Here is a 17,541-nt window from a genome sequence, read left to right on the forward strand (position 1 = left end):
TATTCTGGCCATGGTTCCAGAATGTACACACATTCACACTTGATATGATTTAATAATGTAACTCGGAGACCAAATGTGCTATATAGTTTTGCCTTGTGCAGTGAGATTGATGCAAAAGTTTAAATTTAATATCAGAATGGAACTTTTAAAAAAAAAACTGTCCAATTAGGGAATGCGCGATAGCAACCAGTCAAAATTATATTTTTCGATCTGGTCATCTCTCATGGATGAGTTTAAAATCTATCCAAAAGAATGTATTGCTTTTCCCCACTTTTATTAATAATCTTAATTTTCGGTAAATTCTTTTTGGTAACGTTTATCTGTAATCCATCTGCATTTCATTTTAGGTTGCTTGAGTTGTGTTATTGCTATCACTTTGAATTTAATTAACTGTGAGAAGCAGTTAAATTTTACTTAGCATGAGAAAGAATGGGACAAAAAAAATGGAAATATCAAAATCATGCTTTTTTAAAAAATGTATGCTTTATCACTGTTGTTGTATGTGAACCTTTGTATAATATTGGTGAACTGAAATTAGTTCAAATTTTGTTAAAACTCGATGGTTTATTAGTTTAATAACGTGTGATACTTATTTTTATCACTAGCTGTAGCAAGTTTTATGTATTTACCTAAGGGCTGTTGGATCTAAGTATTTCTGTTCCTGTGAAAGAAACCAGCGTCATGATTTGTATCAGATTTTGCCTCACCAAGTTTGCTTTCAAAGGGGTTGAAGAAGTGTGCATGTGAGAGATGCATAATCTGACGCGTGCCACCTGTGCTGCATATTTTGGGACATGTTTGCTTTGCTCTCCAGCAACAAGAAGGGTATGAGATTTGGAAATGAGAAATGCATGAATTACGAGGAATTACAAACTTGCAACCGTGCTCCCCATTTATCCTTACCTTACCAATGCAATCTTGAGGAGTAGGTCTATAACAGGGGTTGCGTGTAGAACTCGCTGATAAATTAGGACAGGAAATTTAAGGAAGTATTATTCTGTACTAGTATGGTCACTTGGGATGTGTTGCTTCTGTTCACTGATGCAACTGGCAATTATAAAATAATTCTTATCAGAAATCTTATTCAAATTTCTTTTTGTAAATAATGTTGTGATAGTTGATCTCTTTTTGCTTCTTAGTCTTGCATACTGGCTGCTGGTGAATTCATTTCTTCGGCCAAAAACAAACTTAATGAGGAATTGAAAGCCATGAAAACTATGGTTACTGTATGCTCAAAATGTCTACACTCTCCCATTAAGGTATCTATCTAAGTACAGTTCAATACTTACATTATACTGAATACATTCACCTTCATTAAATGGACATAGTTATATTTCATCTGTTAATGGAATTAAATTTACTTTAGGTGCAATAATTCTAAATGTTAGTGTCCTCATCCTCAAGTCAGAAGTTCTAAGTTCAACTCCATGTCAAGATTTGGTGAGATGAACATGGAATAAATTCTGAGTTCTGCACATTTGAGAGTGCCATCTTCAGATGGGATGATCCTGATGTTCATTTAGATTGAATTATTCCATTCTGCCAATCAGAGAAGAGCAAGGAACTCTCTTGGGTTCTTAAAAAATGTTCTTTACTCAACCAACCCTACAGGATATTGCTGTGACAATCCATTTGTCGTGATTGGAACCAGCTGCATTTTGTTGATTATGGGATCCTTTATTGGGCCAATCAGGAAAACCCTAGCTGACCAATATAACCAGATGACAGGGAGAGGTGGGCACCGTAGGGTGTGGAGTGCTTTATTTCCCCTGCTGATTCTAGTTTGATTTAATCCCTACCCACCTCCCCCTTCACTTTTTCGATCACCCAGGCATTGCCCTCTGATGAGAAGGGCAATGCTTGTCACTGGCCCCTTGGGTGTTTCCTTTCTTCCTGCTGGTGGAATATAAATTAAGTTTTCTGCACTTATTGTTTTTACACTGTGTCCTATATCTGCACCCACATGACTTGGGAAAATAAGCACTCCAGTTGTTTGATGGTAGTGTGGGGTTTAAAAAAATATATATAACCAGGAGATTAGAATCCCCTCTGTTGAGGACTGACTCCAAGTGGCTGGCCATAGCCAGTGTGTACTGCCATTCTTTTTTAATGGAAATAAAAATGAATATATAGATTATAATATTCTCAGTTCAGGGGACTGTCTCTGACCTGGCTGGTGACAGCCTGTGTACTGTGCTTAAGTAAATAAAGGATTATTTGGTGATGGGATACTGGCCTGTATGTAGTTATTTTACCACCATTCTACATACATATCAGAAGCCATTCCTAAAGAAATTTGCTCTAGGTAAAGCACTATGTGTTCAGTTATGATCTAGAATTGAAGGACAGATTCAATGGGCTAAATGGTTTACTTCTGTTAATATGTTCTTATCTGGTGTTTCTCAAACATACAATAAGGTGCTTCATATTGGTACTCCAGATTTTGCTTTTATTCCATTGATTTGATAAATATTTTAGTTTCTTCAAAACAATGATTAATTTGCTATAGTAGTTTCAACAAGAAAAAAAAAACTAAAATTGAAAAGAGGGGAAAAATTGAAGAGACCTAAGGGGCAACATTTTCACACAGAGGGTGGTGCATGAATGGAATGATCTGCCAGAGGAGGTGGTGGAGGCTGGTACCATTATAATAATCGAAAGACATCTGAATGGGTCTATGAATAGGAAGAGTTTAAAGAGATATGGGCCATGCGCTGGCAAATGGGACAAGATTAGGTTAGGATATCTGGTTGGCATAGATGAGTTGGACCAAAGAGTCTGTTTCTGTGCTGTACATCTCTACAAAGTGTATCGTTATATTTTTAGCTTTACTAAGAAGTATTCTGTCTAAACTGCTACATATTCTTAAATACTCAAAGATGATCCATAATAATTAGTGCTTCTTCGCTCCCCCAGAAATAAAATTGTTTTTGTTATTATTTTAACAGCATTGGGCAAAGAGGAGCTCATCTGTTCTCTTCCTTCGATTATTTCCAGCAAGATTTATGAATGATCTGGTCCAGATTTGCAAGCAACTGGTAAGAGATTAACTGAAAAGTTCCAAGGCAGATCAGCAAATTGGGTGTTTTAAATGTGTTGCTGGTTGTATAAGCAGGGTTTAGTACACTGTAATTTGTTATATCTAAACAGTGGAAAATGCTATTACCATGTTGAAATGTATATGGTACTTTCCCATCCCAAAAGTTAGTTCTTTATTGAATACAAAAGTACTTTTGAATTATATACTTTTTTTTGGCAAAAGCTGAAACTTTCACATGCGTCATCCACCCAGTCTCATGATAAATTTTGAGTTTGAGGTGGTCATTGGAGCCAAATGGATTAGCATGTTTTGAGTCCTTCTATACTTTTTACACGGAGACAACAAGACTATTTCACCTACAAACTGGGAATTGACTCCCAATCCTGTAAAATTGTTGCCATGGGTTCAATATAGGGGGAGCAGTTAAACGGAGATAATTGCATTTCTCCCTTTTCAGTCATTGCTTGGCCACTTCTGATGACTTTAAACAGTGGCTGCTGAAAACAATAATTTTGGTGTGTATATTGTACTTACTGGTTTACTTTCTGGCAATGTCAACACACCCCAAAACAGCATTGTTCCTATATTCATTTGTTAGGGGAACAATTAGCTCACTTTGCTGAACAGCTGGTTTGCAATGCAGAGTGAAGCCAACAGCTTGGTTCAATTTTCGCACTGCTGAGATTATCATGAAGGGCTTCCTTTTTCTACCTCTCCCCTCACATGAGACATTGGGACCCTTAAGTGACGCACCAGTTGTCTCTCTCTAATACGAGAACAGCCCTATGATCTGATATTCCTATGGCGACTTTACCCTTACATTCATTTGTTGATCATTTGAAACAGGGATTAAACTTAATATTGTTTTTTGGATACTTTAACACTGATATGTATTGAGAATATCTGTCTGCTAGACACAGGATTGAATACATTTTCTTGCTGTATATTTAGCTGACTTTACAACATTGCTAAGTACATAGCCCGTTTGGCTTGGTTTCTGCAGCTGGTTTGTAATAAACTGGATTTCCACTTGATTGTATTTTTGCCAGTGTTAATAAGCTTAAATGTTAGCATCTTCTTGTTAAGAGGAATAGAGGCACGGACTAATTTCTAAAAGGAGAAAGGCTCTGGAAATCTGAAGCACAAAGGGACTTAGGAGTACTTTTCTCATGTTAACTTATAGGTTCAGTTGGCAGTTAGGAAGGCAACTGCAATGTTAGCATGCATTTCAAGAGGGCTAGAATACAAGAGTAGGAATGTACTGCCGAGGCTGCATAAGACTGATCACACTGCATTTGGAATACTATGAGCGGTTTTGGACTCTGTATCTAAGGAAAGATGTGCTGGCCTTGGAGGGGTTGCAGAGAAATTTCACAAGAATGACCCCAGGAAGGGCTTATCATATGAGGAGCGATTGAGGACTGTGTGTCTGTAATCGACGGATTTTAGAAGGATGAGGGGTGATCTGAAATGCACCGAATATTAAAAGGCCTGGATAATTAGATTACTTACAGTGTGGAAACAGGCCCTTCGGCTCAACAAGTCCACACCGACCCGCCGAAGCACAACCCACCCATACCCCTACATTTACCCCTTACCTAACACTACGGGCGATTTAGCATGGCCAATTCACCTGACCCGCACATCTTTGGACTGTGGGAGGAAACCGGAGCACCCGGAGGAAACCCACGCAGACACAGGGAGAACGTGCAAACTTCACACAGTCAGTCGCCTGAGTTGGGAATTGAACCCGGGTCTCAGGCGCTGTGAGGCAGCAGTGCTAACCACTGTGCCACCGTGCCGCCCACAAATGTGGACGTGGAGATGATGTTTCCAGTACTCGGAGACATAGGATCCAAGGGCATATCCTCCGAGTGAAGGGATGACCCACTGTAGCTGAGTTGAGAAGGAATTTGTTCAGCCAGATGGTGGTGAATTTGTGGAACTCTTTGCCACAGAAGGCTTTGATGCCACAGATGTATTTAAGAGAAATAGATTCTCAATTAGTAAAGGAATGAAGGATTATGGGGAGAAGGCAGGCAAATAGAGTTGAGAAAGCCAAGATTGATAGGCCGAATGCCCCAGTTCTGTCCCTATATCCCATGGTCTTATGGTAAAAGACATTGAAAAGGTATTCCCGCAGGTACCTCTGATGACATCATAAATCATCTGGCAGAGGTAGACATTTACCTTGGGCTGTGCAGCTCAACTCCCAAGCAAACTGGAAGGGGATTGTATTCTTGCTATACTGCACATCCTTTGAAACCTGTAGATTATTTCAAATTGTGCCTTTAGAATGAACGTACAATTTTTCTGTTGTTGCTAATTAATGCAACAGAGATATAAACAGGTAGTCTCCACTACACCAAGATATTTCTTGAAATTGTTTTAAGCAATGAGCGTTTTTCTTTTTAAAAAAATCTCGACTTCTTCCTGAATTATTTCATGCTGTTAATGATTTTCACTGAAGGTCAGATTAACAAAGAATAATAACGTGTTAATCACTTACCCTAAAATTTCAGGCAGTTCATAATGGAAAATCGCATGATGCTGGGGAAGTCAAGGATAATATTGAAGACAGTTTTATGGAAGCACAGGGAAGTGGAACCGGGGATTTTTTTGACGACAATGACAAAACCTTTGAAGTAGATGACTATAGTGACAGCAGCGACTCGATGGTCGGAACAGGTAAGATATTAATGAGCTAGATATTAAATATTGTCTAGCTGATGTTCAGTAGCTGAGTTTAAGGCTGGGTGGTGTTTAACCATTAAGATCAAGAAGGTTCTGAGTTTGATGCATGAGATGCTAAGTGAGTTGATCTTGAAAGGAAATATACAATATGTCTTTGTGTACTTACATTAACAAGGGAAAAACTTAGAAAAGGATTGCATTTGGAACTATATGTGTGAACTATGGAAATTTGTGAAGATAATATTTGGCTAAGAAATTATACTTGCTGTTGTTTAATAGCTTCCTCAATAAGCTTGGAAATTGAACAAAACATTGTGTGACCAGTTATGTGAAAACGATGAGAAATAAGAGATTTGATGCCACAATTATGAAATAAGTCAAAACACAACGATGATTGAAGAGGATAAATAACTATTGAGATTACATCTATGCTTCTAAATTAGCTTTTTTAGGGAAACATAGTAGAAGCCCATTTCTAGTAGTCCATTGACTTAAAATCTATGCTTATTTATGAAATAAGTTAACAAGTGACATCATGCTGCATGTTATTCATGAATTTTCAAACTTCTTTCAGGCGCAAAGAGCATTTTAGCTGAAGAGAATTTGACAAAACATGATTTTCTACTCCTTGACATTCTCCGATTTCTCTGCTGTTGCACAGCAGTAGGGCAGATGCACGTACTTTCTTTCAGGTCTGATGATATTCGAAGAAAGCTGTTAATGTTAATTCAAGACACAGATCGTAGCATTTCAAAATCACTGCACTTGCACATGGTAGGTATTACCACGTAATGTAATGTTTGGTTTTCATACAGAGATTTCAAAAAGTAAGTTTGCTGCTTCTCCCATATTGGCCCTCCTTGTTCCTAAAACGAAGTTGGATAAATTTTAAAAATGAATGTTTCCTGTATTAAATTCTGTATAAAGACCAGCAAAATATTTGTAGTCGAAGTAGTCTTTATCGCTTCTATTATTCAGGATTTCTAGTTATTCTTTGACCAAAGACTTGAACAGAATAATTTCATAGAATCCCTACAATGTGGAATCAGGTTATTGGCCCAACAAATCTACAACGACTCTCCGAAGAGCATTCCACCCAGACTCAACCTCCTACCCTGTCCCTGCATTCCCTGTGGCTAATCCACCTAACCTGTACATCCCTGGACACTGGGCAGTTTAGTATGGCCAATCCACCTACATCTTTGGATTGTGGGAGGAAACCGGAGCACCCGGAGGAAACCCACGCAGACATAGGGACAATATACAAACTTCACACAGACAGATGCTCAAGCTGAAATTGAACGTGGGTTCCTGGCTTTGTGAGGCTAACCACTGAGTCACCATGCTGCCATGCTACCCTAGGGTAATGGATGAACTGAAGGGAAATTTATATTAGGCAGGAAATGTTGTTGGATAGACTGATAGGTCTGAAAGCTGATAATCCCTGGGACCTGATGATCTACATCCCAGGGTACTTAAGGAGGTAGCTCTAGAAATCGTGGATGCATTGGTAATCATTTTCCAATGTTCTATCGATTCAGGATCAGTTCCTACAGATTGGAGGGTGGCTAATGTTGTCCCACTTTTCAACAGGGAGTGAGAGGGAAAACAGGGAATTATAGACCGGTTAGCCTGACGTCAGTGGTGGGAAAGATGCTGGCATCAATTATAAAAGATGTAATTACGATTCATTTGGATAGCAGTAACAGAGTCAGAGTCAGCATGGATTTACGATGGGGAAATCGTGCTTGACTAATCTTCTGGAATTTTTTGAGGATGTAACTATGAAGATGGACAAGGGAGAGCCAGTTGGTTGTAGTGTACCTGAACTTTCAGAAAGCCTTTGATAAGGTCCCACATAGGAGATTCGTGAGCAAACTTAGGGCACATGGTATTGGGGGCAAGGTACTGACTTGGATTGAAAATTGGCTGCAATAAACTGTTCCCTTTCAGAATGGCAGGCAGTGACCAGTGGGGTACCACAAGGTTCGGTGCTGGGACCGCAACTGTTTACAAATACATCAATGATATAGATGAAGGCATTAAAAGTAATATTAGCAAATTTGCTGATGACACAAAGCTGGGTGACAGGGTGAAATGTGAGGAGGATGTTATGAGAATACAAGGTGACTTGGACAGGCTAGGTGAGTGGATGGGTGCATGGCAGAAGTAGTTTATTGTGGATAAATGTGTGGTTATCCACTTTGGTGGCATGAACAGGAAGGCAGATTACTTTCTAAATGGAGTCAAGTTGGTAAAGGAGAAATACAGCGAGATCTAGGAATTCTTGTACATCAGTCGATGAAAGCAAGCATGCAGGTACAGCAGGCAGGGAAGAAAGCTAATAGCATGCTGGCCTTCATAACAAGAGGAATTTAGTATAGGAGCAAAAAGGTGCTTCTGCAACTGTGCAGAGCCCTGGTGAGACCGCACCTGGAATATTGTGTGCAGTTTTGGTCTCCAAAGTTGAGGAAGGACATTCTGGCTATTGAGGGAGTGCAGCATAGGTTCACGAGGTCAATTCCTGTAATGGCATGACTTTCATATGTTGAAAGATGGGAGTGACTGGGCTTGTATACACTCGAGTTTAGAAGAATGAGAGGGGATCTAATTGAGACGTATAAAATTATTAATGGATTGGACACTGGAGGCAGGTAACATGTTTCGGCTGATGGGTGAGTCCAGAACCAGAGGACTCTGTTTAAAAATAAGGAGTAGGCTATTTAGAACAGAGTTGAGGAGAAACTTCTTCACCCAGAGAGTGGTGGATATATGGAATGCTCTGCCCCAGAAGGCAGTGGAGCCCAAGTCTCTGCATACTTTCAAGAAAGAGATGGATAGAGTTCTTAGAGATAAGGCAGGAACAGGATACTGATTGTGGATGATCAGCCATGATCATAATAAATGATGGTGCTGGCTCGAAAGGCCAAATGGCCTACTCCTGCACCTATTTTCTATAATTCTGATCAGAAAACAGCTGCCTGAAACTACATCAGTACAAATTACCTAATACCTTTAGCACTCCCTTTGTCTTTTGCTCCAGGCACCATCACCATCTGTTCCAGTCACTACTCCTCCATCTTTGTCAGTAGCACAAAAACCATAATTTTCCTGCTCCTGTTGGTTCCAAAGGAGAGTCATACTGAACTCAAATCATAACTCTGTTTCTCGTTCCACAAATGCTGTCAGATGTGTTGAGTTTCTCCAGCATTTTTTGTTTTTAAGTTATATTGACAAGAGTTGAGTTCAAAATGGTGTTTGAAAGTAAACACTCTCCATGTAGACAAAACAGTCACATAGTTAAAAGTTTAATTGGATGCAATAAATAGAACTGAATTTATAAAAGTTTTTTTTAAATTGCACTTAGAAATCGCTTCACTGAAACGATTATGTTTCACCTCCATCAATTTGATATATTACTTTGGAGTAATTTTACAGCTTTTGCACTCAGCCTTCTTTGTAGGATTCTTAGTTGCATGAGAGAACATGTTAAAAAAAAGACCATTAATGTCCTTTACTTTGAGACTTTTAAATGTCCCAAGTCACCTCACATTGAATTAATTATATGCAATTCTGTGTGAATAAATTGACTGTCATATTGTGCACTACAAGGTTCCACAAATTATTGTTGATATAACTTACATGGTAGAGTTGGTAGAGTCTCCAGATGCTTTTATTAGATGGATCACATATGTATAATAAATATTTACATACTTGTCATCACTAACTTTCCAATGTGATGCTAATTTGTTTTGTTTGTGCTTGATCCTGTAGTACTTGACCTTGCTGAAAGAGCTCCCATCAGAAGAATGTGTTCTCCCATCTGATGATATCTCCATACTTGTGAAACCTCTTTTGTAAGCAGTATTTGATTCTCCTGTTGGTTTTTGTTTTGTGAATGGGAATGCTATGTGGAACGGTGCACATGGTGATGGTGATACTGACTTTATGGTAATAGAAAGTAGCAGAGATGCAAAATGGTGCATTGTCCAGCTCTAACGTGCCTTGATGAACACAAATAACGTTGAAAAAGATTTGATAAAAGATTTTGGGAATTATCTTTTTCCAAAAGTGTTCATTCTTTGGAAATAAATAATAATCAGAAGAATAATTGGATAAGATCGAATGGTTCAAATTCAAGTGCAAGTATTACAATTTTTAATCGATAACTGACTTTACGATCTGATTACATTGTTTGGAACCTTGTGATGACACATTCGATTCCTAGAATAATAATTTTTATGAAACTTTTTATTTTAAAACCTAAAAAATGATTGTCTCAAGTAGATTTGAAGTGAAAATTAAAAATGTTAGTTAAAAACACATTATCAACAAACCAAGGAATAGTTAGTTTTATTTCTGTATTGCATAATTTGCATTATCAAATTGTTTATCTTTTAAACGTAAGATAAATTGTGCTTTATAATGAGTGAATGAATAGTTTTGATGTGTGATTTTAGCAGTCGTAGAGAGTCATAGAGATGTACAGCATGGAAACAGACCCTTCGGTCCAACCTGTCCATGCTGACCAGATATCCCAACCCAATCTAGTTCCACCTGCCAGCACTCAGCCCATATCCCTCCAAACCCTTCCTATTCATATACCCATCCAAATGCCTCTTAAATGTTGCAATTGTACCAGCCTCCGCTCAGTTAACTGGAATGGATGATTTGGTAGCACTTTATAATTGCAGCTTCTAATCTGTGCAGGGATTTGTGTTCCATGTATCGTTATGATCAAGAAGTTTGTTCGGTAATCCTGACACACATTCTTCCATTGCTATCGGCACAAGGCATTGACGCTGATGAACTTACTGATGTCCAAGGAAAACTGCTAACGACAATTGGAGCATTCTGGTCTGTGTACTTCATTGACTCTATTTGCCCCTAAATCTTGTCAGAATATGTTTGTAACTGAAACCAAAAAAATAACAGTTCTCCTAAGGTGTGAGGTTAAAACTGTTAAAGATTTATATCAATTTGTTAATTTACAATAGGCATCTAAGCAAGGAAGGAAAATGTAACTCACAAGTGAGAACTGCTTTAGTAAGATGCATGAAAGCATTACTTGAGGTGAGTACATTCTGATATTTGTAAGCACATTACCAAAACTTTAGCAATTATTTAAATATTTTTGTGTGATGACTGTGACAGATGCTATGATATCTAGAATTTCCTGTCTACCTTCTGCTTGTGATATTCACCATAAGCTAAAATATTCTTTACTGAAGAGAACATTGTAAAATAAGTGAAACATTTTTCTTTGAGAAAAGGGGAATATTATAATCAAAAACATTATATTATTTGACAATGAGAAATTATAGGAGAAATGAGGACTGCAGATGCTGGAGATCAGAGCTGAAAAATGTGTTGCTGGAAAAGCGCAGCAGGTCAGGCAGCATCCAAAAAGCAGGAGAATCGACGTTTTGGGCATGAGCTTGAAGGGCTCATGCCCGAAACGTCGATTCTCCTGCTCTTTGGACGCTGCCTGACCTGCTGTGCTTTTCCAGCAACACATTTTCAACAAATGAGAAATTATAGCTAATAAATTATACCACTGCCAAATTTATGGCAATTTAGTCCCACACCAATTGCATGATTTGATTAATGCACTGATGATTTTGATAGCATTTACTTTTGTAGTATTTATGGCCTTTTCAGAAAGACCCACATTCCAAATGGACTGTACTCTCCATCAGAGGTGAAGAGTTGCCTGTTTCTGAAGTCTATACAGAGTTCCTAAAAGATAGTCACCATCAGGTTCGCATGCTTGCTGCCATGTCTGTTAACAGGTAATCTTTCTGGTTGTTAATAAATGTTAAGTTATATTTGCAGGTCTAGAAAAGCTTAGATTAAATTAATGTAGCAACTTAGTTTCTGGCTTCTACAAATGAATGTTAATATACAGGAAGTCCCAGATTTAGGAATGTCTGACATACGGGTGCTTGTACCTATGAATGCGATCTTGTATAGGGTATAATTTTTATATACGAGCATTTTCTGTACTTGTGAAAGGCACCTTTACATTGTCCTGCATTGTGTTTTGATTTGCAAACGGGCTCAAGAACTCATTGCAGCCCAGAGAGTGCCTGTATGTCAGAAAGCATGAGGTAATTGTAAAGTTTACTGTGCCCTGTTGCCAAATTTAAATTTGGTATGTATCCCTTACTGCATCAATGTGGGTACTTTCAGCTTATTACCTCTACCTCTTTAATGTCCTATGAATGAGATGTAATGAATAGTGAATCATTTTGTACGGCACATTCAGTTAAAAAGAACCACGTTATTTCACTTCTGCAACTGTGACAAAAGTAACCTTGCCCTCCCCATCTTTCTCAGTCTTTTTGCACACTTCTGCATTGTTCTCCAACTAAATAGGTCTGCTAAAAGCTAGTTTCATTCTTCTATATTTAGTCGTATCCAGAATATTACTTGCAATTGATTATTTTCCTGTTCCTGTACTGTTAACTTAGTTGTCCCTGAAGATCAATCCTTGTCCCTTTCCTGTTTCTTCGAGTAAAAAGTGAGGTCTGCAGATGCTGGAGATCAGAGCTGAAAATATGTTGCTGGTTAAAGCGCAGCAGGTCAGGCAGCATCCAAGGAACAGGAAATTCGACGTTTCGGGCTAAAGTCCTGATGAAGGGCTTTAGCCCGAAATGTCGAATTTCCTGTTCCTTGGATGCTGCCTGACCTGCTGTGCTTTAACCAGCAACACATTTTCAGCTCTTTCCTGTTTCTCACTTACATGCTGCCATTCATCTATACTATCTGAATGGAGCACGAACTCTGATGGCATCCATCATCTACGTCACCAACCTCTCTCCTAACTGCTCCATTGTTGCTAAATTATCAGACTGCTAGTCCAAATGTAATACTGGATGAATTAGAATTTGTATAGTTAAATGCTGGGAAGAATGAAGCTGTTGTTTTCAGTCCCCACCTTGAATTCTGTTCCCTAGCTACTGTACTCTCCATCGGAGCTCCCGCTGGCAACAATCTGAGTCAGTCTGTTTGAAACATTTGACTCCAAGATTAGCTTCTACTCACACATCTTGCCTTCATTTAAACTGCCTATTTCTAGTTTCATTACATTTCAGCTCATCTATTGCTAAAACTGCCATTCGTACCCTGTTAGCCCTTTTGAAAATTGATTGGTTTTCCATATTTATCCTTTGTGAACTTGATATAATTGAAAGTTTTGCTGCCAGTGTCCTAAGTTGCAGCAAGTCCCATTCCTCTATCACCCCTGTGCTTGTAGACCTAATTTGGATCCTGGCCAAGCGACACCTTGCTTTCAAAATTATCATTCCCTTTTTCAAATCCTACCATGGTCTTGTCCATCCTTATCTCTGGAGTCTTCTGGAGCCCCACAATTCTTGAGCTATCTGCATTCATTTAATTGTGGCTGCTTGAGCATTGCCAGTTTTAATTGTTCCTCCATTAATGGATTCACCTTCAGTTCTCTCAATAGCCAGCTTATACCTCACCACATCTCTTCGTCATTTTCTCCCTGAGAACACTTCTTAAAATCTGCCCTCTTCCAGCAAGCTTCTGGCAATCTTGCCTAATACCTCCTCATATGACTTAGTGTCATACTTTGTAAAGCGTCTTGGGATATTTTATTATGTTACACTGTCCAAATATAATTTGCTAATGCTGTTGAATGAGGGGCTTTTATCCCATATGTCTAGGTAGTATTCAGTCCTGAGTTACAAAAATAAAAGATCAGACTTCCAATTCATTACATCCTGCCCTACTGAATCTGCATTTATTCATATTCACGGATTTATTGATTATTTTAACACAATATTAAATGTCTGTAAAAACTTCTGGAATCTATGGGCAGGGGATGCTTTTAGCAGAAATCTTGCTGTTGTCTCAGGTATTGTAGTCACTCACTTGTTTTCCCCAGACTATTCCAAGAATTCCAGGTACAGGATGAATTTGTACAACTGAAAGCCCTTCCTGTGAAATTGCAGCAGAGTGCCTTTGAAAATGTGTATATGAAAGTACAAGCAGGAATGAGATTTCAGGTATTATCATTTTTCTATCTTTCCATATGATTTCCAAACATTGTGCATTTACGTCCTTTTGTTACCTAGTTTAGTTTCTGTGTACCCTTGCTAAACTTTTAAGAGAGGCCAGCTGAATCAATTCAGAGGTAACCATATCTTCAGTTCTGTCCCTCAGTCTGCCATTTTCTGGTAACTTATTGTCCCACCCTCATTCATCTGCTCAAATATGTTTGAAAATATTTCACTCAATTGATTTGTTCGATTTTTCTTCTCATGCAGAAAATATCTAAATTTCCACTGTAATAGATTATTGTATTTGAGCTCTTTACTTTCAAAATACAAACACTCATTGTGATAATGTGTCCTGACATTACCCACCATTAAGTCAAAAATATAATACTTTTGCTTTTTTTTAATATTTGCTGTATTCTATTTGAGACACTGAAATGTGGTCTGCTAGATTGAAGGTTAAATACAGTTGTATTGCTTGATGCTTCTATTTAGTTCTCAACATCTCACGGTAAAAATCTACATTTTTCTAGGTTTTCTTTGGTATCTGAGTTTCACTGAGGAAATGTCTGCTTTTTTTCAAGTCTCCATTAAGTTAGCTGAGCTGACCTGGAGTTCTAAAAGGAGCACTATATTTTAAGCTCAGTAAGATGTGTGTATTTGTGACCATTAGCCTAAGGTTGAGATAAGATGCCCCTTGCAACTAAAAAGCTCACTATCAAAATGAAATTATGTATAATTGTCACTTGTATTATGCTTTCATCTAAAGAATGAATGTCTCTAAGGGAAGACCAGAGAGAATTCTAAAAAATACTTTTTAAAGAAAATTCTATGGTTAGTTGAAATGTTTTGTATTACTAAATAACATTTTATACAGTCTATAAATTTGATGCCTGCAGAACATTAACTTAATCTGTAATTGATTCCTAACTCTGTGTTTATAATGGATGCCTCTGAAAACATGTCTCCTTATGATTATAACTTTCTTCCATTTGTCTGAACCATTTATTCTACGTACTCTTGAAACCTGCTTCACCTGAAGTGTACATTTTAGTTTGGATTTTCTATATGCAATCATAGATGGTGTCCTGACACTTGTTTAAAATAAAAGCAGAATACATGACTTTTCATACATGCTTTGTATGTAAAATATCCATGAAATTCCACATCCTACACCTGAAATGAACCATTGCATCCAAAATAAAAGCTGCTGGTGCTAGAGAGCAGAAATTGTTAAAACTCAGCAGATCTGTTAGCATCTATGAAGAGAGAAACAAAATTGATTAGACTCTTCTTTAGAACTCTTCTGAAGGAGTCCCTATCAGATTCAGAAGGTTCATTTTGTTTCTCCCTGACAGATGTTATTAGACTTAATGTATTTCTCCAGCACTTGCTGCTGTTGTTTCATAGTAACCAAAGTTTCCTTTTAAGCAGGAAGACAGACAACCTTATCACCTTTGTGAGTTTATTTTTGGTAATTGAATAATATATTTAATTTTCCTTCAGCCAAGCCCTTCAGTTTGTTACCAGCATCAGAGTTTACTTCTCTTTCCCTCCCACAGACTTTCACAATAACTCAACGGTAAAATTCCCACCTGGTGTTTAATTGTCTCTACAATTTAATTTCTCCATGTCTATGTAATTTTCCCAGTGCTGCATTTAGTCTATTCAAACTTCCCGCTCCTCTGACTGTAGATCTTAGTACTTCCTGAGTTCAGTTTTCCACCTCGTCCTCCTCTCAGACCCCTTAAAACCCAGCTCTTAGTCGAAGCTTTTAGTCAACCCTCATATTTCTTTAACTCCTCTTGGGTCCACTTTTTTTTTGTCTGTCTGTCCATCTGTGACTTTGTTGGTGCTCATATATAAATGTAAGTTGTCTTGTGCATATATTAATGTTTTAAGTACTATCTCACTTTTTGAACATTTTCATCTTTCCTTAGAGTAGTGAAGAAGAACTCCAGGATGAGAAGTGTAACCGAAGAGCAACACTGCTTACAGTGATTTCATGGATCATGTGCTGTAGCCCCATTTGTGAAAAACAAGCCTTATTTGCGATTTGCCAGTCATTCAAGGAGAACAGATTGGATCCTATGCTTGTTAAAAAAGTAACTATGAAATGAAATTATTGTCAGTTTTTTGAATTGTAGATGATTTGCGTGGTGCTATTTATTAATTTGATTCTGTTTTCTGAATATAAGGGCATATTAACCATTTCATCACATTGAACCTATTCAGCTGCACAAGTGCGTGGAGTGCCCATTCAGAACCTTTCCTCTAAAAATGTGAGCGCTGATCTTCAGTTGCTTCAATAGGAGGTGTCTTCATAGAGTGATACAGCATGGAAGCAGACCCTTCAGTCTAACCAGTCCATGTCGAGCATAATCTTAAAACTGTCCAACTTGCCTGCTCCTGGTCCATATTCTTGTAAGCCTTTGCTATTCATGTAGTTATTGAAGTACCTTTAACTGTTGTAGCTGTGCCTACATGCACCACTTCCTGAAGAGGTTCATCCCACACGTGAACCACCCTGTGTGTTTAAAAAAAAACTGTCCTCACCTTTTTTAAAATCCCTCTCCTTTAAAAATATGCCCTCTAGCCTTGAAATTCCCCATCCTCGGGTAAAGATACCTATGATTAACCCTATCTAAACCACTCATAATTTTAGAAACCTCTATAAGGTCACTCCTTCGCCTCTGATGCTCCAGGGGCAATAGCCCCAGCCTACTCAGCCTCTCCCTATAGCTCAAACATTCCAACCCAGGCAATATCCTTGCAAATCTTTTTGGAACCATTTCAAGTTTCATAACATCCTTCCTTTAGCAAGGAGACAGGTAGATAGGATAGTGAAGAACTGCATGCAATATTCCAATAGTGGCCTAACCAATGTCCTGTACAGTTGCAACATGACCTCCCAACGTTTGTGCTGAATGCACTGACCAATAAAGGCAAGCATACTTTCTTCACTATTCTATCCACATGCAACTCCACTTTCAAGGAGCTATGAACCTGCACTCCAAGGTCTCTTTGTTCAGCAACACTCCCCAGGACCTTGCCATTAAATGTATAAGTCTTGCGCTGATTTGTCTTTCTAAAACTCAGCAGCTCACATTGATCTAAATTAAACTTCATCTGTCACTCCTTGGCCCATCTGATCAAGGTCCCATTGTACTCTGAGGTAACCTTCTTTGCTGTCCACTACACTACTAATTTTCATGTCATCCGCAAACTTACTAACCATACGTCCTATGTTCACATCCAAATCATGTATATAAATGACAAAACACAGTGGACCTAGCACCGATCCATGTGGCATTTGAGCCAGTTCTGTATCCAGTTCTCCCTATATTCCATGTGACTAAACCTTGCTAAACAATCTATCTTGAGGAACTTTGTTGAATGCCTTACTCAACTCCACATAGATCACATCCACACTCTGCCCTCATCAATCCTCTTCGTTACCTCTTCAAAACAAGACACAATTTCCCATGCACAAAGCTATATTGACTATTCCTAATCAGTCCTTGCCTTTTCAAATACATATAAATCCTGTCCCTCAGGATCCCCTCCAACAACTTGCCCACCACTAATGTCAGGTTCACCAATCCATAGTTCCCTGGTTTTTCCTTACCACCTTTCTTAAATAATGGTACCACATTAGCGAACCTCCAATCTTTTGGCACCTCATCTGTGGTATCAGTGATACAAATTTCTCAGTGAGGGGCCCAACAATCACTTTCCTAACTTCCCACAGAGTTCTAGGGTATACTTGATCACGTCTCGGGG

The 17,541-nt window shown here is 38.4% G+C and overlaps 1 protein-coding gene across 1 annotated transcript in view; it reads left to right on the plus strand.

Annotated features, from left to right (window-relative positions):
• atm (ATM serine/threonine kinase) overlaps positions 1–17,541 on the plus strand; it is a 165,897-nt gene that overhangs the window by 39,982 nt on the left and 108,374 nt on the right. Inside the window, exons 15-24 of the mRNA XM_060826966.1 lie at positions 1,140–1,259; positions 2,949–3,038; positions 5,563–5,728; positions 6,309–6,508; positions 9,509–9,591; positions 10,445–10,591; positions 10,732–10,807; positions 11,396–11,526; positions 13,647–13,767; positions 15,699–15,863. Of these exons, the coding sequence (XP_060682949.1) occupies positions 1,140–1,259; positions 2,949–3,038; positions 5,563–5,728; positions 6,309–6,508; positions 9,509–9,591; positions 10,445–10,591; positions 10,732–10,807; positions 11,396–11,526; positions 13,647–13,767; positions 15,699–15,863 (1,299 nt within the window). The remainder of the gene's footprint in view (positions 1–1,139; positions 1,260–2,948; positions 3,039–5,562; positions 5,729–6,308; positions 6,509–9,508; positions 9,592–10,444; positions 10,592–10,731; positions 10,808–11,395; positions 11,527–13,646; positions 13,768–15,698; positions 15,864–17,541) is intronic.

Source organism: Hemiscyllium ocellatum, chromosome 6, assembly GCF_020745735.1.
Source record: "Hemiscyllium ocellatum isolate sHemOce1 chromosome 6, sHemOce1.pat.X.cur, whole genome shotgun sequence".
Lineage (NCBI taxonomy): Eukaryota > Metazoa > Chordata > Chondrichthyes > Orectolobiformes > Hemiscylliidae > Hemiscyllium > Hemiscyllium ocellatum.